At 38.4% G+C, this 27327-nt stretch overlaps 1 protein-coding gene and 1 long non-coding RNA gene across 5 annotated transcripts in view; one reads left to right on the forward strand and one right to left on the reverse strand.

Moving 5' to 3' along the window:
* Positions 1 to 954: 954 nt before the first annotated feature.
* The window catches only part of PTCHD4 (patched domain containing 4), a 112258-nt gene continuing 85885 nt past the window's right edge, over positions 955 to 27327 (reverse strand). For both annotated transcript variants that reach the window (XM_065055742.1, XM_005510201.3), the window contains exon 3: positions 955 to 25880. In XM_065055742.1, the coding sequence (XP_064911814.1) occupies positions 24247 to 25880 (1634 nt within the window). In that variant the 3' untranslated portion in view covers positions 955 to 24246. The remainder of the gene's footprint in view (positions 25881 to 27327) is intronic.
* Positions 18743 to 27327, forward strand: part of LOC135578969 (uncharacterized) — a 31676-nt gene continuing 23091 nt past the window's right edge. For 2 of the 3 annotated variants that reach the window (XR_010471085.1, XR_010471087.1), the window contains exon 1: positions 18743 to 18847. This is a non-coding gene — a long non-coding RNA (uncharacterized LOC135578969). Of the gene's footprint in view, positions 18886 to 27327 lie in introns of all 3 variants that reach the window. The other variant, XR_010471086.1, reaches the window with a different exon arrangement.

Genomic DNA, 27327 nt, shown 5'->3' on the forward strand with positions numbered 1-27327 from the left:
TTATTTAAAGCATTTTAAAGCTGAAATGATGAAAAGAAGACCGGGTAAATTACTTGGCAAACTGCACATAATTTATTACTACACTAAGTATATGGCACTGTCTAAAATAGTCACTGTTAAATTACCAATTTTTAGACACCGTCTAGGTCATTTTCTGTGATCTTGCCCTCCCCGCCAAGCTACAAATAAGTATGTAGTTTTAAGTTGGAATTTTAAAGGAAGTCTTTCTGAAAACAATTAACTGTTATCACCCTAAGGTGACGATCAGCAACGAATATTGCAATAATGCAGCTGTTCTTGTTAGCCACTTAATTGCCGATTCCACTGTATGTGTCCATACCTCTTGTGAGGTGCATTTGTCAACACATTCTCAGATCTCTCTCTCAGCAGGTTTGTTACAAAGCCCACTGATGTTCATAAAAATACTCTTCATGTTGCAAGGCTTCAGGCAGGTCTTGTATGTGCCTCATCCTGATATTTGTGGTTTTCCTGCTGCTCCCTGGGAAAAGGTTTTCCTAGATATTTGGCTATATCCATTGGTCTGTTTGTTGCTATTGTCAAATGTGATGTACTCCAAAAAAAGTCCCTTCAGAATCACAGAGGACTTATTCACCTCACCTCAACTTTTCAATGTCAAACATCTATGCTTGAACTAGGCCTCTCAAACTCCCACATTCAGCTGAGAGACAGAGGTACTTTTAGGGCACGATTAATGTGTTCTGGTTTCTTTTCACCTTTGTTTTGATACACTGGATTGTGCCCAGGAAATGCCTTCTGTCCATTGGCCAGACATGTGCTCTACAAATGTGGGTTTACACACAGATGCTCTTATTTGGGTCAGAAGAATCCCAGGCTCTCATGTTGGTGTCTTGGATCATATTTATATTCTTGGGTTGGAAGTTATAAAAACAGCCATCATTTACTTGTTGACTCTGATCAAGGTCAAATAAAATTTAACTGCAAAAGCCAGTGAGGTTGTTTAGCTCAAACATGCTGAAAAGTCTGATTTTAACTCTTTATTCTCATTAATGCCACCTTGAAATTGCATATAGGTTCCTAATCCTAATTTATTGCTGGAGGAGGAATTTGTCTTGGTTAAGAAAATACAGTTGGATAGGAGATTCCATCAAGAAAATAGAATGAAATTGAAATCTGTTTTGTTGTTTTTTTTTTTCTAACTGATCATCATCAAAAGTATCAACATTGTTGTGTGTAGGTGGTTTGGCTAAACATATGGATGCATTTCAAACTCTTCTATATGTTTCAAAATACTGAGTGTTTCATAACTAGCAGTGCTGTATACTAAAAAAAAGAAAAAAAGACAGGTCTTACGTATTGGAACTTTTGAGGTTAGTGTGACTGCAGTTTTGGATTCATTGTGCTGGTGTTCAATTTCAAACATGAAATTGAAGAGTTTTGAGTTCAGAAGGTAACTTCATGTAATAAATGTAACACAGTTTCCCTTCCAAATTTATATCTGGATGTTCCAAAGGAACAAGAAAAGATGAAAATAAAATAGATCAGAAACTATGGCAATGTCTCCTTTTCGTCCTGAAAATGTAATCAATAACTGAATAGATATTGTGAAAGATTTGGACTCAAAATATGAGACTGAAGGAACAGATATTACCCTGGAGATTGTGCTAGCATTTGTCCTTGTGTTGCTTCTTAATCCATCTATCTCTGTTTAAAAGGCTGTGGTCACTTATATTTCAGTCAAGTAACACCAACAATTTTGGAAATAGCCCATTCTTGTCCCCCTGCAGCTGATGCAAAACCTGCTGAAATCAATGGACCTATTTCCAACAGTTTCAAGAGGCTGTGGAGCAGTTTTCAGTGCAAGCAAGTGAAATACAAATTGTGACAAAATGAGCAAAAAGTGGAATCCTGTATCCAGAAGGACACAAGTGTTAAAAGCTGTCAAGTAACTAAACATCTCATAAGCTTTTGTAGGACTCACACTGTTTGATCTTTATATACTCTAGTGATGGTCATGACATGAAAGCATGCACAGAGCTGCACAAATGGCTGTTCAGCGAGCACTAGACACCCTTATGAGACTATAATCTAAATGATCTTACTGAGACACTGGATGTTTTAATAATCAGTGGTAACTAATATTGGGAAATGCTGGAGCACCAAGCCAGAAAATAAGGAGTTTCTCCTTTATGGTGTGTATTGCATTTTTTTTTTGAATAATGCATACAAAATCGCACTTCACCGTGCATGTGCTGAGAAAGCAGAACCGTTTGCTGATTCATATTGTAAATTTTCATCCTCGTGGATCATGAACTGAACTCTGGGTCATGAGCTAGTAGAATCTATAATTTGATTATAAGCAGCTGTTTAAATATACATATACACATAGAAAAGAAATGAATCATTTATTTACACTTGGCAATAAAATATGAGGTTGCTCATCCATTATTTATCCCTGTGGTGGAAAACAAGAATAGGGATGCAAAATTCACTGAAACTTTTCTTGTTTGTGCTGTACAACACGATGCTCTGAAATAAAATCCCTGGTGTCCCTTCTTTCTGAGATTTTGATCCAGAGCACTTAACAAAACTTCTGCACAGATGGAAGAACACATGGTACTCCTTGCCGAGGCTTTCATGCAGAGAAGTAATGGCCTCTTGCTCCTATATTTTTGCTATTTTTTTTTCTGTCTGTTATGTTTTTTTTTATTTTTGTTCAGCATAGTTTAATTCCACTTGTCACAGGAGAAAACCTAGGACAATACAGAAGTAAAAGGGCAATGTGAGGGCTGGATATCTACTCAGGGTTGTTTTTTTATTTGTTTGTTTTAGCTTGTTTTTTTTTGGATTGTTTGTTTTTCCCTAAAATAAATCCATTGTAATTCTATTAATTTAAATTTTACCAGTACTGGAGAGATATCACATAGGTAGTACAGCGTGGGAGATTTCATGAGTAACTATCACCAGCACTATTTCATTATTTCTTCTGCCTCACTCTACATGTCCTTATCCATCTGCCCTCCCTGTCCTTCTTGGGGTTGTAGCTGCCTTGCTGCAATCTTTGTTTTGTTGTTTTATATTTTTTAGTTTCAAGGGAGCTGAGACAGTGGAGCCCTGTGAGCTCTTCTGTACAACTAATGGTTCAGCACAGATCAGTTTCTAGTCTTGCTGTTTTTTCAACCCTTGCTTTTCTTACAAATTGGGGTGGAAAGTCGTTTTCTACTATTACTATTGTTATTTACAACATAGTAATTATTATTCTTAATTTTATTCTTAAATCCTGGAAGGGATGGATTTTAAAATGTTTCACTTCGGTGTGTTTGAAATGGGATGGAGCATTTTAATTTTTCAGCATCACAATGTTTTGATTCTGTTTGTTGAACTTACTCAAATTCTTTCTGCTCTTGTCTTTGGGACATTAAACTATAATCCCCTCTCACGGCACACTGCCTCCTCTTCAGGATTATAGTTTGAGCATCCTGACTGGCTCAGAGCTGGACTACCTCTCCCCCACTTCCAATGCAAGTCCCCTGGGATACAATGCTCTTGTGACCATTTTGTTCAGGAGTATTCATAGATACACCACCTTGGCACTACAGATGCACCATTTGGCTGCAGAGCCTGACAAATACACAGTGGAGAAACAGACCTTTGTATAATAATTCTTACAAGGTGCTGAGTATCATCCACAAACGGGGTTTAGTGCTGAGCTGATGTTGAGGACAGATGTTTCTGCATTTGATTTAGGGAATCTCCCCAGCTCTGCTCATGGTTAAAAGCCTCGATGGGAGCAGAAACTCCACTGCTGCTTTGAGAACTTGCCAACAGCTCAACCGAGGAGACTTCCCACCCAGGGCCGCTTTAGTTAGTATTTTATCTTTGTTCAAACTTTACACAGAGAAAACTTCAGAGGTTATGTTGCTGAGTGCAATGTGATGTAGGACATACCTACAGTAAATGAAAAACTTAACTCTAGGCACCTCTTTACACAAAGAATTTGCCTTGCATGTGTGCAAATAAATATGCAGACACACTCCTCTCAGGGCAAGAGATGTTTGCAATACCAGTACATAAATAATTGTATTCTTCCATGTAGAAAAAAGTTTTCAATAGCTAGCAATGTAAACATGGCTTGTCCAGGAGAACCCCATTTCAGAGTTAGTAGAGTATTTATACTTTACTTAAAGCCATGCAAAAGTGTTCACACAAATATAGCACTATGGGCAATGCACAAGAGCAGCGAGATGTGGACATTAAGGAGCACATAAATATCTTTCAGAGAGGCATATACTCTCACAGAACAAAATAACTCAGCACAACTCCTCACAACTCCTTCAAGAGGCTGCTCATACAGATTGACAGTCTAACGATGTCCTCTTATTCAGTTGCTGTATCTACCCTCCTGCTCTCTTGCTATCTGCTCCTCAATACACTCTTCACTGTGTTATCTGGCATTTCACGCTTTCTCTCTCCTCTGGCTACATCATGATATTATGTTTCCAGGACTGTCAGTCCATCAGTTTTCACAGCTACTAAGATCACATAAAAAGAGAGAAATTTGCTGATATGCTCTTATCCAAAGCCTTAGATCTGACTCTCGCACACTTTAGAAATTTTGAATCCTTTAGTTGCTATTGATTTTGGAGAAATTAATGGCATCTGCTTGTAACAACCCAAGAGCCGCACACCACCTCATAAGTTTTCTCTCTGTCTTTCCTGATGACACTGTGGAAGTATTTATTGTGTCATCAAGTTTCTCATATCTCTGTGGTCTGCACAGTCACCTCATTTTTCAAAGGTTTTAGTTTATGCTGTTAACTATGTCAGAGATGCCTGTAAAAATGTATTCTTGATAGTGGCTGTTGATGTAGAACTAGTTTTTCTGTTCTGTCTGCTTTATCTAATTAAAAGGTAGGCTCCTGTTTTGCTTTGCTCTGCTTAAACTTTATTGAGTTTCAGGCCACAGCGAAAAATATACTGTATTTCTTGCCTTACTCAGCTAGGTATAAAGTGACTTGACGTTCTCTGTTCTGCTCTCATTTATGTGGTTTTCAACTCCTGACAGCAAGCATTCAGATACAGTTTTTCCTAAACTTCAAAACAAAATTCAGAAGCACAAATCATATGAGGACACAGTTTTACATCTAATCCCAGGCTCTTCAGAGAGTGAAAACAAATCCCCAGATCCAGATTGTCTCTGTTTGGGAATGACCTAAATGATTGTATGGATGCGATTAGTTTCTCTGGCAAGTAACTCTGTGATTTTAAGGTGTAATCTAAAAGTCACGTCTGCATGCTGAGTGCTCTTCAGTCATCAGTGAGATATCTGAAACAATTCTTGCTGACCAGAGACATGTCAGGATGGGACAGGACCCCTGCAGAACAGAGGGGATGAGAGCAATGTGCTACCTCAGTATTAAAAAGCTCGTAGGGCTTCTCTGCTTTAGCTCACACAGGAGGGGCTTTTGTAAAGAGAATTTATTTTCTTCTCAACTATGTATGCCCTTTGCCTCTGCTCCACTTAGATGGAATTTCCACAGATGTGTCACGTGTATTTCCCAAAGCATTTACACTTTGAGCACTTAAACTGTGATGTAATCAGGATTAAATTTTTGCTTGGACTAATCTTGCAGATTACAGATTTACTGGTTTTGAGTAGCTGATCATGTAAGTGAGTCAGCTGGGGTAGAGCTCTAGATAATGTGACTGATTTCATTGAGTCTCTGCTCAGGTCTAGGACTGAGCCTTTCTTTTCCATTAGGTGAAGGTAGGTGGTTGATGCATCAAAGGAATTCTGGCAAGACTTTAAAGAAAGCCTCCTTAAATTGACTTTATCTGCATCAGTAGTGGAATCTATACCTTACGTTATTAAAAATGAATGTGTTCTTAAAATATTAATGCATTTTTAACTGTCCTTGCTTCCCATTTCCTTCTGCAATGCACTCTTCAAAATCAGTGACACTTATTTGGACTATTTCAGTTTTATCTCTAGGCAATTTCACATTTTTTGTGTTCTCCCATTAACACTAGGATGGCCAGGATATTCAAGCACATCTAAGGATTTTCAGGTCCTTGATTAGATATTCCTTATTGGCTACAGAAGTGGTGAAAGTACAAGCTCTGAAAATTTGTCCTCTTGAAGCTCTCTCAGTCTGGAGACATCTACTAATGAGGCAAGCTCGTAGGTACAGTACAGCCAGGCTTTTCAAACACTTTAGGATGGAAAAAGTACATTTCTACTGGGTTTTTAAAAGCTCCTAAACATAAAGCCTGAATGGTATCTAAGCACCATCTTTAGATATCTCTTAAAAAACATGCCTCATTTCCTAACTTTTGTAGATGTTGGCCAGCTTGAGTCATTAGTGCTTTATGGATGTTGCTTACACTTTTGTCAATGTTTCAAGGGGGTTTCTGTTACATTGGAACTTCTATTTTGGTTCAGCCATATCTATTTGAGGCAATTCAACACATGAATCACATTTCCAGTATTCAGCTGTCAAGGGACTACTTGTTAGACTTTATGAGCAGGAGATCCCTTATAACTCTGTAGTCTTAAGAGAGTTATTCCTCTGGGAATTCCTTGGAAGAATTAAAAATAGAAACTTGGCTAATTGAGAACATAAGTGCAAAGTTATGCTAGGGAGATGAGCTATTTATAACAGGATGGCCAAGACAACACAAGAAAACTGTGCTATTTAGAGGTTATTGCTGTAAAATATCCCAGTGAAATCTTAAAGAAAGAAGGGCCACCTATGTTTGAATGCCAGGGGGTAAATTAAATGCTTGACAAATGATAGAATAATAACATACAGAAATACACAAAAATAATATGCTACCAAGCTGTCAGTTGTTACCAATTATATTGTCTTTAAACAGAGGCTTTTCCATTAGAATGGTGTCAGAAAAAAATGTGATTTAGTTACCCTTATTTGTATTCCATTCATGTACAAACTGATTCAGGGGAGGGTTTTAACGTTACCTTGCATTATACACAGAAATGGATACCTTTTCATTTAGGAAGTTTTCTGTTATCTCTCTGGCTGAATATAGATGGGAAATATATGTCAGTGTAACTGCATTTTTATGATCACGGTTATAATACTAATTTACAGCAATAGCCAAATAATTGCTGATGGCAAGAAAAAGGATTTCAATGAAAGATTAATTACTTTGCCTGGTAGATATAGTACAGTATCTCCCTGATGCAACTCTGGTCTCAGCTGTCTGTATACATTAAACCTTGAATTCAGAGCTCTGAGAGGACAAGCCCTGCTCTCTACTGAAAAGCCAAGGATAACACTGTGGCTGAGCCTGACCATTACTAAGCATGCCACATACCTTAAGAGATGCTTTTTTACCACCAGCCATATTGCATAACTGGTCACATAGTATATGCCTCAGGGAAAAGGTAAAAAGAAGGCTAAGACAGTAAAATGAGGTATACAGCTACATGAACCAGGGAGCTGAAACAACTCCCAGCATCTCCATCCATCACAAGCCTGTGATATTACCCAGAAAGCACAGGGTCTATCTGCGAAGGGACAGCTTGACGGGTTTGGGGTGTTCGAAACTCTGTGTGGGAGGGAAAGATAGATAGGAAGTCTGGAGAAGACATCAAGAAAGTGAAGACATAGAAATAACCAAGACTATAGCCAGACTGGGCATGTGGTTCTGAAAAATGGCTATGGAAAACTTCTTGGTTTGAACTGGTGGAAAAGAGAGCACATTCTGTCAGGCAGAGAAGCTGCTTCCTCCTGTCTCATAGGTGAAAGAGGAGGACACTGAAGAAATAGCTGAATAGCTGAAATAGATTTTTTCTGCCAGAAGAAATGACTGCAGCCTCCAAAATTTGGTTAATTGCCAGGAAGGGGAAAAAAAAAAGTTAAAACTCTAAGAACAGATCTGCTACTCTGAATTTCTATCAATCTTTTTGTTCGCTGGTGTTAGCATTATACATGTAGGAAAGGAATGAGTTTTTCCCTGCCTTCTGCAGTTGTAGGTTTAGAAATACTCTGAGGGTTGTGCAATCTTTCAGAGTTGTTCTCTTTTAAGATGTACTCTGAGAAAATTATTAAGACCGCAAACTTCCAGCCATGTGTTGAGAGATATTAGCAAGCATCTTTGAAATAAAATGCTGCATAACTCTGAAACTCTCTATTCTGAAAATGCTAGAGCCTGGAGAGGTTTTCCAGAATAGCAGTTCTGTACTGCCACAGGTGCACATTTTATTGCGTAGCCCCAAGAAACAGATGTTTAGCAGTATTTTTCAGGGATTTGGCCAAATCTGTTTCTCCTGACCTCTGCTGACATCATTACCTTCAAACCCAAATACTTATTCCTTAAGTATTATGACTTTGAGCTGACACAAGAAAGCATTGGCTTCCCAAAATCTCATGGCCCTTTGGCACAGAAGAAACGAAACAAACCAGATAAAATTTGAGCTCGTCCACACACACACTCAAAGGATTATATTTTGTCAACTACTAAGAACAGACTGTGATCTGTACAACACAACAGAGCATAGTCAGAGATTACCTTGTCTGTGGACATAAGAAATACAAACCTGATGTATATGATCAGTCATAAGTCCTAAGCTTCAAATTTACAGTGATAGTTACTCCATCATTATCTTTGATGTTATTTCCTGGGCAAGAAAGCCCCCTAGATACAAATTTTCAAGACTATCTAAAAATCAGGAAAATCAGGCTCCAGCATCACATGAGCTGAAAAAGAAGCATTTCAACAAATTCTAAATTGCTTGGAGTTGTTTCCTTAATCTTATCCTCTGTACCCAGAAACATTTTCTCTTTTAACCAAAAGCCAAGAAGAAGTTATGATATGACTGCTTCTTTACATTGCTTAATTTCACTTTTAGCTTTATAGTTTTGTTGTTGTTTTTCTCAACCAAGAACAAAGCAAATCCCATTTGCAACTAGTATTTATTACTGCCTTAGAAGGAATTAAACATCCAGTTACTTACAGTTCAATAAACTCCTCAAATCCCATGTGAACAAAATGAACAAAGCTCATAAGCACATGCCTCTCTCCCACAGATGCCAGTGAGGTATGAGCCTGTGCTTGAAAGATATGAACAAAAGTGGGAATATTTACGCTTGTAAAGCTATGCTGGGTGTAGAGATACCAGCGTTACTTGTGTAAGATCTGTGTAAAGCTACTAGATTGGTTTTGAAAGTGGCATAGTTGTGTTGGTGTGGTGTTACGTGATAGCCTTATTTTTGAGCAGGAGTAACTAGCTCCAGCATGATGCCATGCTTGCAAAGCTGCCTAGTCTTCTTATCATTAAAGCACTGCTCAATGTAGAAATACTCTATGCAAGGCTATGGATTTGTACAGATTTTTAATTTGGTAAATATATTCCCTTGCACACTGTAGGATCAGTCTTGCCAAAAGCAACAACTGTGTTGTGAGACTGAGCTCTTCTACATGCTCCTTCAGCTTGAGGGGACGGAAGACTTTCCACACTGCATTGGTGATTAAGCTTTTAAAATGCCATGGATTTGGAAATAAAGGAGTAGTGATGCAAAGAGTGTGTTGTCTTGGCTCGTATCTGCCATCTCCTCTTGTATTTAGTTCACCTGAACAGCACAAAGCAAGAGCATCTATCAGATAAAAGTAAAGGGCTTCTGCCCTGGATCCTGAACTTAGTGTTTTTTGTGTTCCTCTGCCAGGAATTAACTGGGTTTTCAGTCTGTTCAGTTCAAGAATAGAAGAAATTTTACTGGTTCTGAATGAAAATGTAGTAGCTGCCTAATATCAGCACAAACTCACACAGTAGATAACATCCAAAATAGACATGACCTCCCTGTCTATCATAGCTCAAGAAGAGTTATTGGATTCCAATTTAATGTGATAAAATGTCATCACAAACATGAAATTCTAAAGCCATCACTCAATGATTATAATTAGCCCATGGCAAATTGCTCTGAATACTAAAGCAACTATAAAAAGTGAAAACTCTCTTAATTAGCAGAGATGCAGAAAATGTGTGAGACTGATTCGCAGCTGCCAAGACTTCAATTAACCTGGACCAGATTGAGATGATTAGGAGGGCAGCTCCAATTGTGTAAAGGATGTAAAAACTGCTAGCACAGTATTGAGTCTCGTATTTTTCCATCCCTGGACCTTTTCTTCAATGCTACCTTCGGGCACATCATCTGTTAACATAAAACAATTTCCTGAGCTGCCTGCTGAAAACCAGACCTAAATCCAGCAAGCCCTGATGATAATCTGCAAACCTTTTCAGATATTAACTCTTTCAATGACTATGATCTGTAGAGCAATTTTTCTCCCTGGGTGTTACACAGTCCTGTCCGAGCTCTTGTTCAATACCATTTCAGAGAATTCTAGACCAAAAGAATTGGTAATATTACCATCCCAGTCTAATAAAATGCAAGAAAACATTTCTTTCCATATAGTGTGATCTTGTGGACACAACACCTCACGCTGTGTCTCTGATCATTACATTGTAGTTGAAAAGCTGCTTATCCTGGACTGATCTTACACCTGACAAATTCAGCAGCTGCTTGTGGTTGACTTCAGCAAGGGAAGATCATGCCACCTCCTTCAGATTTAGACCACAGAAGTACTGACCTGTCCTGTCCTGCAAACCCAGAGTGCCGCAATGTGTGTGGGAGACACAGTTTAATTTAGTTTTAACAGCGATAGTATAGTTACTACTGATAATTTGGGCAACAGGGATTTCTGATTTTAAATCATGCAGACACTTAGCTTCTCAGAAATGTTTTGTTTGCATCCTGTACTCTAAAACTCAGATACGTCTATATGAGCTGCAGTCACATCTCTGTGATGTGTCTTAGGAAAGAGCACTAGATAATTGTATTATTTGAGATCTGAAATGGAGAAACACCCATCAGCACAACTACAGAATTCCTAGGCAAAATGCACATTACATTTAGAAATCTAAAAGTGATCATGAATGAGATGGGCAGAGGAAAATATGCTAAATGTTTTTTCTAGTCTCTAATGCTTCTATGAATACATGCACCCACAATCAACCAGGATATAGCTCAGTTCATTGTAGATTATGGGTTCTTATAGTACCATCACCAATAATGTTTCTGAAACACCTCATTCGCCCTAAGAAACTGTGCCAACCTTTTGAGTTGCAGGACCATATACATATTTTTGTCGCATGATGACATGAGCTCCTAGAAACTTCAAATGCAAACAACCACTGCATCATTTTTCTGTACACTGCCGTGAAGACACCACTTGTCTTTCACACTGTGCATTGATTTCTGAGGTATGTGGGAGAGAGCCAACAACTCAGAACACATCTAAGTTCCATCAATCAACACACTACCAAAATCCATACAGATCCAATGTTGAGAGTACAATGTAGTTATTTTCAGGAATAACAACAATGCAAACGGACATTTTTTGGGCAGAATTGAAAGTAAAAAGTCAAGCTGCATTATAAAAAAGAATCAATTAAAAATCTCATTAATTAGTGACAGTTTATACTTTAGTAGGTTCAAAATTATGTATTTATGTTTTTTTTCATATTTGAATCCATGCTACCTTTTATTTCTCACAATATATTGATCTGCATTTACTTTTACTTTTCAAAAAATTACAAATTAAAATAACTGGAACTATATTATTGTCATTATTTTTAGACAAGAACTGGCTAAAATTCTGGAATGGAAATTGCAGTTTTCAGCAAGAATTGAGGAAAGACTAGAAACAAGCTGCTACAAAAGACTAGAACTCAGATTGGAACAACTGGCTTTATCACTGGAGGGCAGTATAAGTACCAATATAAGCTAACATAGCAAACCCCCGCTATTCTCAACTAAGTGACTTTCTCTACCAGAACAGTAATTGCTGTTTCTTGATAGTGACCAGCTACAAACACGAGATCCTATGAACAGCAGGTCAGACCTATCAGTGAAAGACAGAAAGACAGTTCTCTTGTCATCGATTTTTCTTTATCATCAGAATTTCCCAGACCCGACCTGTGTTGGGAGAGAGAGAAACTTTCCTTGGTTGGCGATCTTCTGTAAACTAAATTTGTTTGCAAAATTTGTACAGAGCTTTTCTCTGCTTTTAGTAGAAATATAGTTGCAGAAGCCCTCATCATGTTACGGCCACTACCAAACTTGAATGTAGTCTCAGGCATTTGGGGCATCTTTCTTATAGCCAGGCATACGATACCCTTGTTTCTTGGAGCTCAGCGGAGTTTAAGGCCTTGGTGGCTGAAAGAGACTCTAATTGTTTTATTTGTAACATGCACAGAAAACTTGTCAAACTTTTCTACGTCCTTGACAATGAAGAATACAATTTCCTACCACAGTTCTAGACTACCTTTTCTTAATCATAACAATTTATGAAGTTTCTGGACTAGGCATTCCTTATAAAAAATGAATTAAAAAAAGAGGAACATTAATTCTTTGGGGAACCTCTGTTACTTTGGGTCAAATCTGCATCCTCTCTCATGAAAGCGAAACTAGCACAGGATCAACATGAGCAGAAGTGGCAGCATCTAGCTCAGGCCAAGAGAAATAATGTTGACTTCTGGTTTCGTGTAAAACCAGAGCCTCTGAGGCAACAGTAGCTCTCTGCTTCATTCATTTTGGCTGCTGTGAACATCTAGTCCCAAGCAAGACTGTAAAGTTAGCTATGATATAATCAAGGAAAATTCTATTATATTTGCCCTTCAAATAAATCTGACAGAAGAAGAATGGACAAAAATGTGTCCTTTACACCAAAGCAATTAAATAAACTAAAAACTGCAAATGGAAGAAAATGAAAGTCTTGTGGCAATGTTAGTAAATTGATTGGTTAAACATTTCTGATAATGACATATTTAAGTCAGATACAAACTTGAGGACAAAGTTCTCATTTGGTGGGGAAGTGCACTTCATTTGCAGCTGTATGATTCAGACAAACTTGTATCAACTGAGATTCTTAGCTGTATATGCAGGAATCATTCTGATAAGCTAATTAACTTAGTTTCCAGAGGAGCCTGTGCAATGGATTTACAAGAGGGCTTTTGATGTGGGATCAGCACAGATATGTTGCTACAGCTGAGTATGTATCTTGTAGGGTATAGTATTTGGTAGTCCTGAATATCTAGGGAGAAACTTGGTCAATTGCTATAGTACGACTACTGATTTTCAACAAGAGATGTACAATTTTAATGGCAAATAATATTTCAACTGAAGTAATTTAATGACTTCTTGCAATTTGACTGGACAACCTCAGTGTTATTCTACTAGCACATGTTTTTGCACTCAGTATTACCCATTCTTGACAGTGGAGATGATTTGCATCTCAGAAACACAGTTACCAGTTCACCATATGAGACGACAACTAGCCACTTTCCTTTGACCAAGGAGCCTTTCCTCAGCAACACCTAGCAGAGACAGTTTTCTAGCAGTATCCTTTTTTTTGGAACTCACCTGGGGAAATGGTGATTGATTTAGAAACAGAAAATAAGTGTATCTGTGGAAAATAGCCGGACAAAGAGGGACAGGCCTACATCCTAGGTCAGGTGCCCTCTCCAATATGATTAACAAGGTTGTATTCTCTGATCCTGTATCATAGCCTCCTTTCCATTTGAAAGGAAACCAGGTCCAAGGATAAGGACAGAGTATTAATCCAGTAGGGTTCCGCTCAACAGGGTACTAAGGACCAGGACTTCAGGATACAGTCAGATACTTCAAGACAAATCCCAAAGGTTACCATTTGCACTGGATGGATGTAGAGGGATTTCTGCATACGAAATGCATTATTTGATGCGTCCCTCTAAGCTCACAATCTATTCAAGGATCTGAGAGATGCTTATGCTACTACCTTCATTATCGAGACCAAGACAGGTGTGATAGCACAGAGATGGAGTCAGACCTCATAGTCATGGGGCAGCGCTGAGTGTGACATAGGCACGTTGCCTTAGGCTTCCCAGAAATGGTTAGAGAAAACCTGAGAAAACCATACCCCAGAGAAAATCTGTGCATTTCCATTGAAAAGGCTTGAACCCCCAACTCTGCTACAGAGGGAAGAGGAGCTGAGACCTACCAGGCTTGTGGAGAAGAAGAGACAAGGCTGGATGTGAAAGTGCGAGAGAATTTGGTGAGAAATGAGCTATTGACATGAGCAGTTGGTGAATAAAGGAAATAGGTTATGTCCTATAGAGGCCATTGTCTAGTCAGCTCTGTCTGGGAAATTTAAACATTCGGTTGCATTTAGCATAGCTTCATGGCAGCTGTAAATGGTCTGGTGATACTCTGTGGGGGACAATACGCCAGCTCAGGGTTGCCAATTGCTCTGACCTGTTCTTCCCAAGCCCTGAGATTCCCTGAACCACTTTTGAGGAAGGAGGTGACAACTCATGGTGCTACCTGAGGTTTTAGCTTCACATTTTCTCTTAAAAGAAACCCTGTTTTTTTTCCTCTAAAACTAAATGTAAGGGAACAGGCACGTGACAAAGCGGTCATGTAATATGCTTTAATACTGAGTATCTTTTTGTTAAAGAAAAGGAAAATTCTAATATTTAAGAGTAATATATTTTATTGAAGATTTCAGTCTTTCAAAGACATAAGGATTTGGTATAGAATTTCAAGCTCAGTAAAAGGCTCTTATACAAATATGGTCATGGTATAACCTTGAAAAATATTAACAGTTTTCAGCAACAAGAGAGCTTTATGAGGGAGGATAACCAATGTTGACTTATGCAATTTATTCATAGCATAGTAAAGTTGCCTACACCTGAGAAATTCCAGTAATTAAACACCTAATGCTAAATTCATACAAAAAAAAAGTCAAGCAAATTCTGCAACTTAAAAGGAGATAGAAAAGTTGACCATTATGGGCTAAAAAAAGAAAGAACAAACCATATGTTAAATTAGGGTGCAAATGGACACAACCATTGGAAAATATGACCTTCATCTTCCCTACAGTACTTGCTTAATTCAGTCCTTTTTGTAGTGACTCTTGGCTGCTCACAATGTGTTGTTTGTAATGCTCCAATCACCCAGCTGCCACCCTGGAGCCCTAACGACCCACCTTAAGCCCCCAACCAATAAAGTGAAAAGTCAAAGTGATTACTGCCCATCACCTGAAAATTATTTATCAACATTTTTGTTTCAGTGAGCTGAGATGCCTCAGAGGGATTACTCTGACCCCACTTTAGAAGTGTGCTCTCAAGCATATGAACTTGTTATCCTGGGCTGTTCACCAGATCTGGTAGCTGCCATCATGCATTTAATATCGTGCATGCAAGGGCCCTCATCTTAAAGTGTCTGTCTCAGCTAGAGGAATTGCAGTACCTATTTATCATGTTTGACTACAGTAGCCAGGAGGGGATTTCTTTGATATGTGATTTTTACAGGTCACTTTCTATCTGGTTGTGTGCTTCTGCAAAGTATTGGCTACAGACATCACATGGGAAGACTTATTTCATGAAAAGACACTGTTTGTCATTAGAGTCTTAAATGCTTATAGAACCTGGGTTTCTATTGAGATTATGTTTCAGGGCACAGTATTTAAAAAAAAAAAAAAAAGTGTTATAAGGAAGAGAAGGCAGTTACACTGAACCTTTTTAAGGATGTTGAGGAAATGTCTGATTTAAGACCCTCTGTCTCCTTCTCAGATTAGAATATCTGCTTATCCCAATCCTCAAACTGGCAAAGACTTATGGGCATATATTTATATATACATCCTGATGACTTCACTGGAGCCAATGGGATTATTCACAATGTTTATGGCTTGGCAATTGCATCTGTTTCTGCTGGAGTGGTGACTTGATTTCTTTTCCTGGTGTACATAAGTGTTCCTCACCAAATGCAGCCCAAGGATATATATATCATTATTCTCCACTTCTGCCCCATTCATGTCACCATTCACATTTACTTTAATTAAAAATCAGCAGATGATGCCAAGGCAAGTTTTACACTAGATACAAAGCCAACTTTTCTTTTTTTCTTTTTTTTTGTTGGTGAAGCTGAATTTAACTTCATCAAACAATTCCCCTCTTATCCGTAACAAAGGCATATCCAGCCCTTCTCCAGAGTATCACTTGATAGAAATAATGAATTACATTAAATGAAAAGTTCCAATTTTTCTTTTAAAAATGAGCTTTAACATCATAAAATACTGTATTCTCATTCTGAGTCAAATATCTTCTTGTTATTTTTCAAGGAAAATGCTCAGCAAGGCTTTGTTCTTGCCTGAGTGTTGTATGACTGTAACAAATCACTAAAATGTCCCTGAGATGTCTCACATCAAGGAAATTGAAACCCTGAAAAATATATGGACTTGGCACAAGCTTTGTACATATTGTGAAATTGCTACTATAATTGTAGTATGTAGTATGTTATGAGTAAAAAAGGACTTTTAAGGCCTCTTTTTCTGCAAAGCTGATATTTAACTTGAAGCACAGAGATAAGTATATTCTTGTTTAGCTCAATCCTCAAACATGCATTTAAATTTAAAGATGTCCCAGGCCATGAGACTTAAGAATTTGATTAAACTAAATCATTTATTGGAGTGTTTTGGCAGATTAAGATCTTCAGAAATAGAACAGAGTATGAATATAGGCTGCATTGGTGTCTGAAGTTACAACTTCACTAGTAAATAAGCAATGTCAAGGGTTGCTCTGTGTCCCTGAAAGAGGCTGGCACGGTCTGTCAATATCTGTACTATTAAACATTCCTGTAGTTTAAAAAACAGGTAACTGTAGACAAGCTGTTTGATGGGAATGCCCCCTGTGCCATGCCAGCACCTGGACTGTGTCCGGGAATTGCTGGGGAGAGACCTGGTTTTCTGGACCTAAGCTGTGCAAGGGTCTTCCTTAGATATTTAATAGTTTTGAAGATTAAATTCCAATACCTGTGTCACTGTAAAACCTGGAATCACCTCTAAAAGTAACTGCCTTGATCTTAAGAGGTTGCACCCTAAGTTCTATGTTCCACTGGCTTTATCGTGCCCGGGACTCAGCTTTCATGGTGCTGATCAGCAGCAGTTTATTTTTACACACGTGGCTCTCTGAGGCAGTGAGAAGAGAACAAATTCTTGTTCAGGGCTGCATACTTTCATGATTTAGGCTTTCACAGCTAGATGAACCCGCTCTGAAGTTCTCACACAAGGACAATAACTGCAGCTAGGTTGACACTCCTTGCTTTTCGACATCATGGCTGAAAACCAATCTGGCTGCAAAACTGAATTTTGCAACTACCTCTTATTTTTCTGTAGAGGCAAAATTACACATCCCACAAATCCTACATATTTAGTATTTGGGCCTACACATTGGGAATGAGGGTATAGGTACATACTAACACTTCTGCTGTGCCAGAGGTTGCAAAATCTCCTTTGACATGGAGTTTGAACAAATGGGATTTCCTACAAGGGAAAGTCTGCTTCTGGCAGACAGGATGCTTTTGTGGCTCAGAATTATCTTCGGTGTGATAAGTGTGAAAAAAGTTCAGTTCTTATTGATGAAAGGAAATAAGATCAAAGAAGTATCATGCCAGAATTACAAGAGAAATAGAAATGAAGATGTTTTGGACCAAGATTTCTCTATTCATGGAGACTTTTACTGTCTATTCAATTGACATTCCTACTCAAACTCCCATGTAAAAAAATATATATATCCATGACTGAATCTGAAATAATTCATATCTTATTCTCAAGTAGCTTATTGGAATGAAAGCAATGCTTTTTGTGCTTTATGGAAGAACTCGGTACAACATTCAAAACACAGCTGGGAAAGTGAGAAGCAGTCTTGCAGTAGAGGGCTACTGCACTGCCTTACCCTGGGATATATTCCTTTTCCAGCAGAAGCTATGTTAATGTTTTCATGATTTTATTACATAAGCAGGGTAGATTCTGGTGTGTGTTCAGGAAGACTATACAGACGATATTGCCAAAATGGTCTCATTGAAAGTAATAGGGAGACCATTACCAGTCTACGTTAGAAATACTGCCTGGAGTACCCAGGAGGCTGATGCAGAGGGGTTGAAGTTAAGCATTAATAGGACACTGTTGAGGTGAAATTAATTTTTCTCTAGTTAAGGCTGTATCAGCATTTTCAGCAGAATAGTTGTTTCCAGAGGCTTGTATAATTCAGCCTGGAAAATGTGCTCTGAACAGAAACTTGGCACAAAACGTTCCAAGCAGGGGCAATATTTTCTTTTCGAGGGCATGAAGAAATAGCCATTTATTTTTATTTCTGAGAAAGAAAAGAAGTGAAAAAGTAGGCATTTCTATTACAAAAGTGTGCTGAAAATAAGAAATGTCTATAGCAAAAAGACCTAGAAAGAGCAGAAGTTTATGAGAGAAAAAGTAAAGAAAAATGAAAATTTAGGTTTAATTATTTTCAGAGTTTTCTTACAGACACTTTCCTGTCTGAAAGAAAGTTTTAGCTATTTGAATGCTGTTATAAATTAGCTAGTTCTGTACCAGAGTCTGCACTTTGATGCATCCAAGCATCTTCCATTTATTTCAACAGAGTTATGCTCTTAGAGTTTTCAAAAATAAATAGGAAAATTTTGAAGAGGTTGAAAGCACACACGGAAGATTAAAGTACAAAAATAAATTGAGCTGCAAAGGAAAGATAGCCTCAGGGAGTGGGAGAGAAAAACTTAATTTTCTTTAGTGAAGAAGCAGGAAGAAAATGGTACAGAGTGTTGTGGGCACATTTTAGGTCAACCCACATCAACCCTGTGGTTAAACATTGACTTTTCACACCACTGTGGCTAGGATGAACCTCTAAGTTTCACCTTGGGTCCTTCACTTTTAAGCCACGGAGGAGACAGAAAACTTGGAGAAAAGAAAGCCTTGAGGATTAAAAGCAAGAACTTCTGGAAAACTTTCTTTTACCTGACAGGTGTGTCAGAAGCAGCAGCTGCAATTCTCCAGTTTCGGGTGGGTGAGTTGATGTGTGGGGCTCTGTAGTGAGAAATGTTCTCTCAAAGAACAAAAAACCCCTGAAATCTTGGTCAGAGGTGTGTGCGCGTGAGCTGCTGTGTTCACCAATTTCAGGTTACTCCTTGGAAAATTATGAATGCTGGCACTAAGTGGTAGGTAGGTACCTCTGTGCTTCTCCAGGAGATTGTGATGCTGAAACTAGTAAGAAAGAAGAGAGCAAACTACGGGATTATGCACTGTTTGTGCTTGCAGCCTGGTGTGCACCTTCCATTTCTTGTTCATGGCTTCCTCAGGTAAGGAAGCAGCTCTGAATCTCTTCCCCAAGAGTGTGTGAAACCCAAGATGGAATCCTTTCCTTGCTGTACATGGGAAACAGGTCACGGAGTGGCCCATACTGAGGTGGGGGAATCTGCTCTCACTTGGTCTGTGGCATTGCTTTATGCAAGACTACAGGGAGAAGAAGCCTTTTGTGATGAGCTTCTCTCCATATTCAGCTTCCTTCCCTGTCCAAATGCCTTCTTGCTTGTGTAAGATGGTATGGAAGAAGAATCAAAGTTTTGACTGTCTATAATGTGATTACACTACCCTCCACACAACATTTTTCAGCTGGTTTCCACTTTACCTGCATCTTCTGAGACAGCCGTAACATCATTTTGTTTTTTAATTTAGAGCCTTCCTGGAGGATACGCTACCTCTTTGTGAAGTATCCCTTTTCACCAACAGTACAATGTCTGTTTCTCACTAACTGCCTAACTTCCTTTCAGTATTTCCTAGGACATCAAATGAGAGCTTGAGGTACTCAAAAACCTAGTGTTGCAGTGAAAAACAACTTATTAAAGTTTATAATTACAGAAAAATTAATCAAAGAGGCTTAGCATGGTACTTGCATAAAGACAATAAGCCAAGCTCTTGTCACAGTGAAATATGGAATAACTCCATTGAAATAAATCTTAATTATGCTAGAGTCACTACTCAGAGTGACTTAATTAAGAGTAGAGCAGTGAGAGTCTTTTGGGAAAAAAGAACACCGATTACACAACTATTTTACTTCATATTTCTTCTTTACCCCTCTTGTTTTTTTCCTGCTCACTGGAGAAAAGTTCAAAACTATTGTTGTTCAAGTGAATTCGTATATTGATATCAGCATGTGACATGTTACACCCTAAACAGAAATTGTTTGAAGTTAAAGGTTGAGAACGATAACCCTGAAGATAATCTCATTAAACTATACATGCAAGGTACCATGCATCCATACTTATCTTGGCCATGAAGTTTGTTGCTTTGTTAAGCAATAAATTTATGAAACATCAGGTACTGATCTACAGAGGTGAAGACTTAATTCTAATTAAAAAAAAAAAAAAAAAGGCAGAGGAATAGATTAATTAAGGTTAAAAGAACCTGTATGGAAACATGGAAAGAAAAAAATTACAGAAAGAAAATATATCTTCACTGCAGACTTCAGAATGCAGCATGCAACAATGGCTATAGAGTATAGACAGATATATTGTTCAACAAGCATATCAATAACATAAGAGGTTCATTTGTCATGATTTCACTTCTCACCAGATAGAAAGCATGCAAAGCCAGATATGTCATGGCAATAAATCTGTTGACTTCAACAGAGTTATCTCAACAGTGAATTCATTCCAATATACTTTGGGGCAATGAAACCAAACCAAGTAGGAAAATGCTCACAGGGTTCTTGGCAGCTTATGTAGACCATATATAAAACCAGACATTAAAGGAATATACACAATATCCCAAGTGACTTATGATAACTGTAAAAAAAAGTGTAATGAAGATCCAATATGCAGCGTGTATCAGAGTGCCAAATCGCTGTGCGTGAGCTGTGACCTTTCTTCATAGGTACCTATGTAGCTCCAGTTGAGCTGAACAGGTACTGCAAAAAAGGGTAGAATTTATAGAAATGGACTGAAGCCCAAAAAGAGCAAAGGAAGGAGAAGGAATTAAAAATTATGGACTCCCAGTCCCCAAAGGAGTTCAGTGTGAACCAAATTACAAAAGAAAATAATATTATTTTTTTTTAGCTTGAAAGTTTTCCTTTGTTCACAGAGACTGATGCAGGAGTAATGGCTGCAATGGTTTTCCCTGGTAGATCTGGAAAAAGGTTGATAAATAAAGTAATCAAATGACATCCATGAAAGGTCTGCTCTGTTTTCTGCTCCACTCCCATATTGACATAGAAATAAAAAACTTCTATTCCCAGAGCGTAATCTATATATCTTGTGCCTGGTATATACAAGTGCTACTGTGCATGCATGATATCAAGAGACATCTTGTCATACTCTAGTTCATTTGTGTGAGTCCACCCTCAACATTAATATCTTCTGATTTCTTAGTTCACCATTTTCTGCTATGAGAATTCCAGTGGCAATTTTCAAACAATCTGTTCCGCATAAAAGCCTCATAACCAAACATAAAATTTGAGCTGAGTTGCTCCTGGGAATTATCCCTAAAATAGATGTTGGGAGGCAAGTTTCTAAGCATTTCTTCCTTCCTCTTTCACTTGATATTTGGTCATTTTAAGTGGGGTTAATCTCACCAAATCTGGATGAGTCTGCGTTGCTGATGTCTGTGTCTGAACTAAGCACACTGAGATTCCTTTATCACCAATGGACAGGAATATGCATTTTTTAAGGTGTGATTCATTTACTCCTGATGCACAGCTGTAAAATGTGTGAGAAGTGTCTACCCTTCTCCTGTGGCCATAAAGGGAGCTCAGATATAAATATCTACTTTGTCAATGTCCAAAGTTAGATGAAATGAATCCTGGTTTTGATGGCTTTGGAAAAAGCTACTTTCCTCAATATAATGCGTGACAGAGATCCCTGGTATAGATTTGGGCAGTACAAGAAAAGACCAACAACTTCTCCTGTGATGCATGGAGCGGATGTGAAAATGGCCACCTCCAGAAATGATACCCAAGGGTCACAGTTGTGCTGCAACAAACCCGGTTTTGTATAGACTGTGAAGGAAATGTAAGAAGAGGTATGGAAAGCTTAATATTCATAAACAACCGTTCTAAAAAGGATGGATATTGCACAATGTCTTCAAGATGCAAATCAAGGTCAGTAAATACTTCCCAGCTAGACATGCATCTGAGCCATAACCCAACATTAAAACATCCAAATCTTACTAAACTATTTAGATCTCAGTTTTGCAGCTCGTCCTTGAATATCTTGAAACCAACCAATAACCTTGATCTAGCTACACCTGAAATTTAGATCTGGATTCAAACTTTGGAAGCTTTATCTATCTAGAAAGTTTGTCTTTCTCTAAAACCTGTTGTTTGCAAAAGGTCCCTCAAATAATCAAGAGCTTTGACCACTCCTAAAACACAGAGGTCATTTTTGGCAAATGATAATGGCAAAGTACAGAAAGTACAGAGAATATGCGGCACTGCATTCCTTGGAAACAGAAGCAGCTAATGAACATTAGAGCTGGCATTCAAATGGCTTTTTGTATTGCAGGTGAATTTTCTCTGACTCTCCCTAACCATGAAACAGTAGGAGGAGGTGAGACGTGTCACATAACAGAGAATCAACTTCTTGCAGAGAGCTTTTTAGTAAAACGTATGTACACACCCTCATCAGCAGACTCTGCACATTGAGACTGAGATAAACAGCCACAAATAGACATGTATACACATTTTGGAAGGCAAACATCTTTCAGACATCTTGTAAAGGTACCCACAAGTAATACAAAGTAGACATAAACACTCCATGTAGTGACATCTTTACATAGCGTCCTCATGGGTACTATATATTCAGGAAGACATTGCTCATGTAGGTGATGATATACCATATTCCAGAGTTTAGAAAGCAAGCCCTTTTAACATACTGAAGGGGAGATGGGCATGGCAAGCTCCAGTTCAGAACTAGGCCAAGAGCAAACTGAAATGGCTAGATCTGTTTTCATCCCTCCTCTTGGGCTACTAAGCTGTATAGTTTACAAAGCAGAGAAAGTCATTCATAGTTCTTTACAGTACAATTTCTAGTGTCACATAGTAACTGTGGATTTACTGCACTCTTCTGTGAAATTTCAACTGCCATAACAAAGCTTTATGTTGCAGACGATCAACACTCAAGTATAATCATTATAAAGACATTTCACCTTTCCCTCCCCTTCCCACAGGGGACTGATATGTCTTTTTACAACTAGGGGTTGATCCAGCCCCCTGCAAACATTAACAAGATTTTTTTTTTCTGTGTGTGGCAAATATTTGACTGACATTTTGCTTAAAGAAGGGGAAAATCCCACTTTCTGCAGCATATTGCAGGGACCAGCAAACATATCCATCCCTTTGTCCACTGGACTCAATATAATGATAATACAGTGCGGGTGCTCCAGAGCTCATTCAGCGGCTCCATGATCACATTATGCCTATGATATGCAATCCATCATTATGTTTAAAGCAACAGTTTGATTAATATTCAGTATTTAATGTCAACACTGAGAAATTAGAATTCAAAAGTGTTACACTGCAGGAACTGCAAATATTGCTGCAGCGGTAATGGTCTGGGGTAGTTTTGTGAGATCTGTTAGTTCAAGGGTAATTTTGTAATTCAGAAATACCCAAACATGTGTATGGTATTGAGTACCAGCTGTGACCTCTTGGCATAAAGGTCAGGTGTCACATTTAAAGAAACAAAACATTACATTTCCAAATGGTTATGCTTGTTTCTTCTCCTATATAAACAGTACCTCTATCCCTTAGCAGTATAGCTTTGCCATCCGTACTCACAATAACACTCTAATTGTGGTGTTACAGTTATACATGGCATACTAGAATTGGGAAGTACTTTGGCTTAGTTTGTTTTAAACATTTACTTCCCAAGTGCATAGGTTTTATCTTAACCAACTTGCTGAAAAAAATAAGGAAAATCTATCATGGCATTTTTTCATCTCTTGGTCTTGTTCCCTTTTCTCATTTGAAATGTTTTTTTTTTTCTTTTCCGCGGACAATTCTATCAAACAAATCTGCCCTTTTCCCTACTGTTTACTCTTTTTTTCACCTTTGCTTCAGTCCTACATACAACAGATCAAATAATTACCATTAGAGCTACAGGCTGAGATTCAGGAGCACTTAATGGTCAACAGACTCTTCCCTGGTGGAGAATGAGGATTCAAAGGAAACAATTGAGATTATTTTTACTTTCATTATTTCTGTTAAAAAAAAGTTTGCACCTTGATGTGTCATGAATACCCCTTCTTGATCTTCCTTTGCCTTGTCAGACCTGGCCAGCACAAGCAGCTGAGATCTTTGCTCTAGTTTCCCTGCATCTCTGTGCAACACTTTTTTAAAAAGAGAATAAACTATTATTTTTTCTAAGCCTTTCAGACTGCTGTAACGTGATCAGGATTCTCCTGAATCTCTATGCATTCGATCTCTTCTCGTTCCTTCCTTTTGGCCCGTTTCTTTTTCTTGTGGTGCTTTTTGGAAGGTGGGAAAAAGGTTAGAAAGACGGGCAAAATAACAAAACAGTGCAGAAGTGTGCAACTGCCGGCAAGCAGCAAGCATTTGAACAGTGTGAAGGTCAAGTTTGAAGGCACAAAGAGAAGGGGGACCAACCCAATAAGAAAAGAGGAAACGTTCTGCAAAATGGCTGTCCCATGCTCTTCAAGGGAGTTCTTTATACACTGAGTTCGGGTGTGCTCAGTAGCTAGTACAAATGTATAAAGCAGGGGTGCACAGTGATCTATGGCAAAATTCAAAGTGTAGATAAGGCACAGTATAGAAATGCAATCCATGTCTACATTCCATAAGGTCATCAAGCCAAGGACACCCAGCTCTATCGAGGTGACACTGAGAATTAACCAGAAATTTCCCAGAGGATGGATAACCAGGAAAAAGGTCAGTATTAACACCAGGAGGATGCCGAAACCAGAAATCAAGACAGGCATAGTTACTGATAAACCATAGTGGTCCATGAAAACAAAGGTAGGATTGAACACAATGAACTTGATGCTCTGGATAAGAGAGAGTGGCCTCAGCTTCTCCAACAATTCTACTGCCTCTCTCTGTGTGTTTTCACTAGTCCTGGCCACCAGGTACAAACGAGAAGCAATTATGTTGTTCTCATCTCCAGCTTTGGAGAAAATAATGTCGTTTTTGAAGTGCTGGAATTCTGGCTTTTTTAAAAAGGAGCTCTGAAGGATGCTGATAAAATCACTTTTGTTGGTTGCACTGATGTTAACAACTCGAAGATACTGGTAATACTGTTCAATCCAGGACACTGTGTTGAACCCCTGGCTTAGTGTTTTTAGGTCTTCTTGCACAGTGCCATTCCAGTACTCCAGAGGTTCATAAATGTAGAAACCTATCACTGGGCTGTAGTTACTGAAATACTTTTGCTGTATGAGGGCATAGGAGACGCTTGGAGACTCACTGGCAAGGAGGTTGATAATGTTGGCTCCATCATTAATCTGTAAGCACCCCATAAAGGAGAAAGAGGCATAGATGAGATACAGTATCACCACAAATGGCTTGACGTAGATGTTGGTAATCCACTCATTATAATGCTCTCGGAGGAAATGCTGGATAAAGTGATGCTGGTATGGGTTGGTCTCATGATGAGAAGTATGCCGATGGCCATCATTCATCATAGTCTGGAACCACACAGGCTTCCGGTCCAGGTATTCTGCTGATGGGATTTTACAGCAGAAGATGCTGTGATAACGGTTCTGCTCCAACTGGCCAGCAAAGACCAGGCAGGAGCCAAAGAAGGAGAAGATATAGAAGTAATTCAACAGGATGGAGACACACATGTTCTGGCAAAAGACTTTAACAGCTTCAATGTTAGTGAAAGGGCTTGCCCCCATACCGAAGGCTATGAAATACAAGGAGCTTGTCATTGTATAGGAGACCATGACATCTGAGTAGGCATCTGCTACTCTGTCTTTGAATGGCAGATTCTCTCTCGTTCGACGCCATCCTGAAAGAAGTTCAAACACTCCTTTGGTTCCATGACCTGAAATGAGAAAACAAATTATATACATGTCCATATGTAAAGTGGGTCCCATCATCCTCCAGGTTTTTCTTCCTGTAGCAGGCAAAACATTTCGGCAGCTAAGTTTAGTTATAATCTTGTCACTAGTTAAACAAACGCAAAATTGTGAACTGCATGTCTAAAGCTAGATACCTGAATTTATATGCAGATGCTTAAATTAACAGCCCAATATTCTGAGACTCTCCATGCTCAGTAATGAAATGGTAAAATACCCACTAACTTACACTCATTGATTGTAATGGACATTGAATTAGTTCCCAAATGGACAGCCTATATAAGACAAAGGAGAACAGTAAGTTTAGTTCAAGTCTGCGGTTCATTCTTGAAATTCCTTGTGTCATCCACTACTCCTTTCAATGCTTAAGGTATTTTGTGTGAAACACTAATGCAATAACATTTTCTTCCAGAGAGTATAAATTAAAGTAATTATTTGAGAAATGAGGACGTGCGACCAAGAAATGGGCACCTTGGTTCTTCATGCTGGACAAAGGAAAAAAATATACTCCCATTAAGTACAAACAGCCAGTATAATTTCTATGATGGTTGTCTACCCACTGAATGAAATTGGAACTTCTCAGTGGCAGTGCACAAGTTTCCACACTGACATGCTGGTGATAATGAAAGAGAGTACAGTACTGGCTAAATCACTGGTCCACATCAGTTTTCTAGAAAAGTTATGTTTTTTTTTCATTATTATGTCTCCCTGTCTTTTTCTCTGTCCTATCCAGATCTCCTTTTAGGAAGGAGTTCCCTGAACTTACACAAGAGGACATTCAGAAAAGAGCCAGATGTAATCAGTGCTCCATGACAGGTTCTTACTTTGTGTTCCATCCTGAGAAACATGTTTGGGTTACGATTTTTTAACAAATCAAAGTCTAATACAAACCTACTTTCATTTTACTCATTATAGTCACAGTCTGGGAAGTCTACAACTATTAAGCTTTGGGACAGAATGATAAAGTTGAAACTAAACTCACTGGAAAAAGTAGTAAAAGTTACTCATTATATATATATTCGTATAATTTATATGTTGGGAATATTTATACACACATTAGAATAGACTTTATAGTTCTTTTTTAGTTTATAGATCTTCTATTTACCATTAGAGATTTTCAGTTTGGGGGGAAATATAAAAACTAACATTAAAAAACACAGCCAAAAATATTTGGATTTGAAATAAAAATTTTGGTCAAAAATTAAAACCACAGATTTAGACTTGAATGAGAAAGTGGAAGATTTTCTGCACTTTGAATCAAGCCCTGATGAAATTCTGCACAGTGTAAGGAAGCACACTACTCAGCAGAGAAAGAAGTAGAAGCAGACTGCAGATGCTTGTGCCTCTGTTTGTGTGCCTTTGCTCTGCAGTAGGAGAATTGTATGCAACAAAACATGCACAAAGGTAATTTTC

The sequence above is a fragment of the Columba livia genome, chromosome 3 (assembly GCF_036013475.1).
Source record: "Columba livia isolate bColLiv1 breed racing homer chromosome 3, bColLiv1.pat.W.v2, whole genome shotgun sequence".
In the NCBI taxonomy this organism is placed as follows: domain Eukaryota; kingdom Metazoa; phylum Chordata; class Aves; order Columbiformes; family Columbidae; genus Columba; species Columba livia.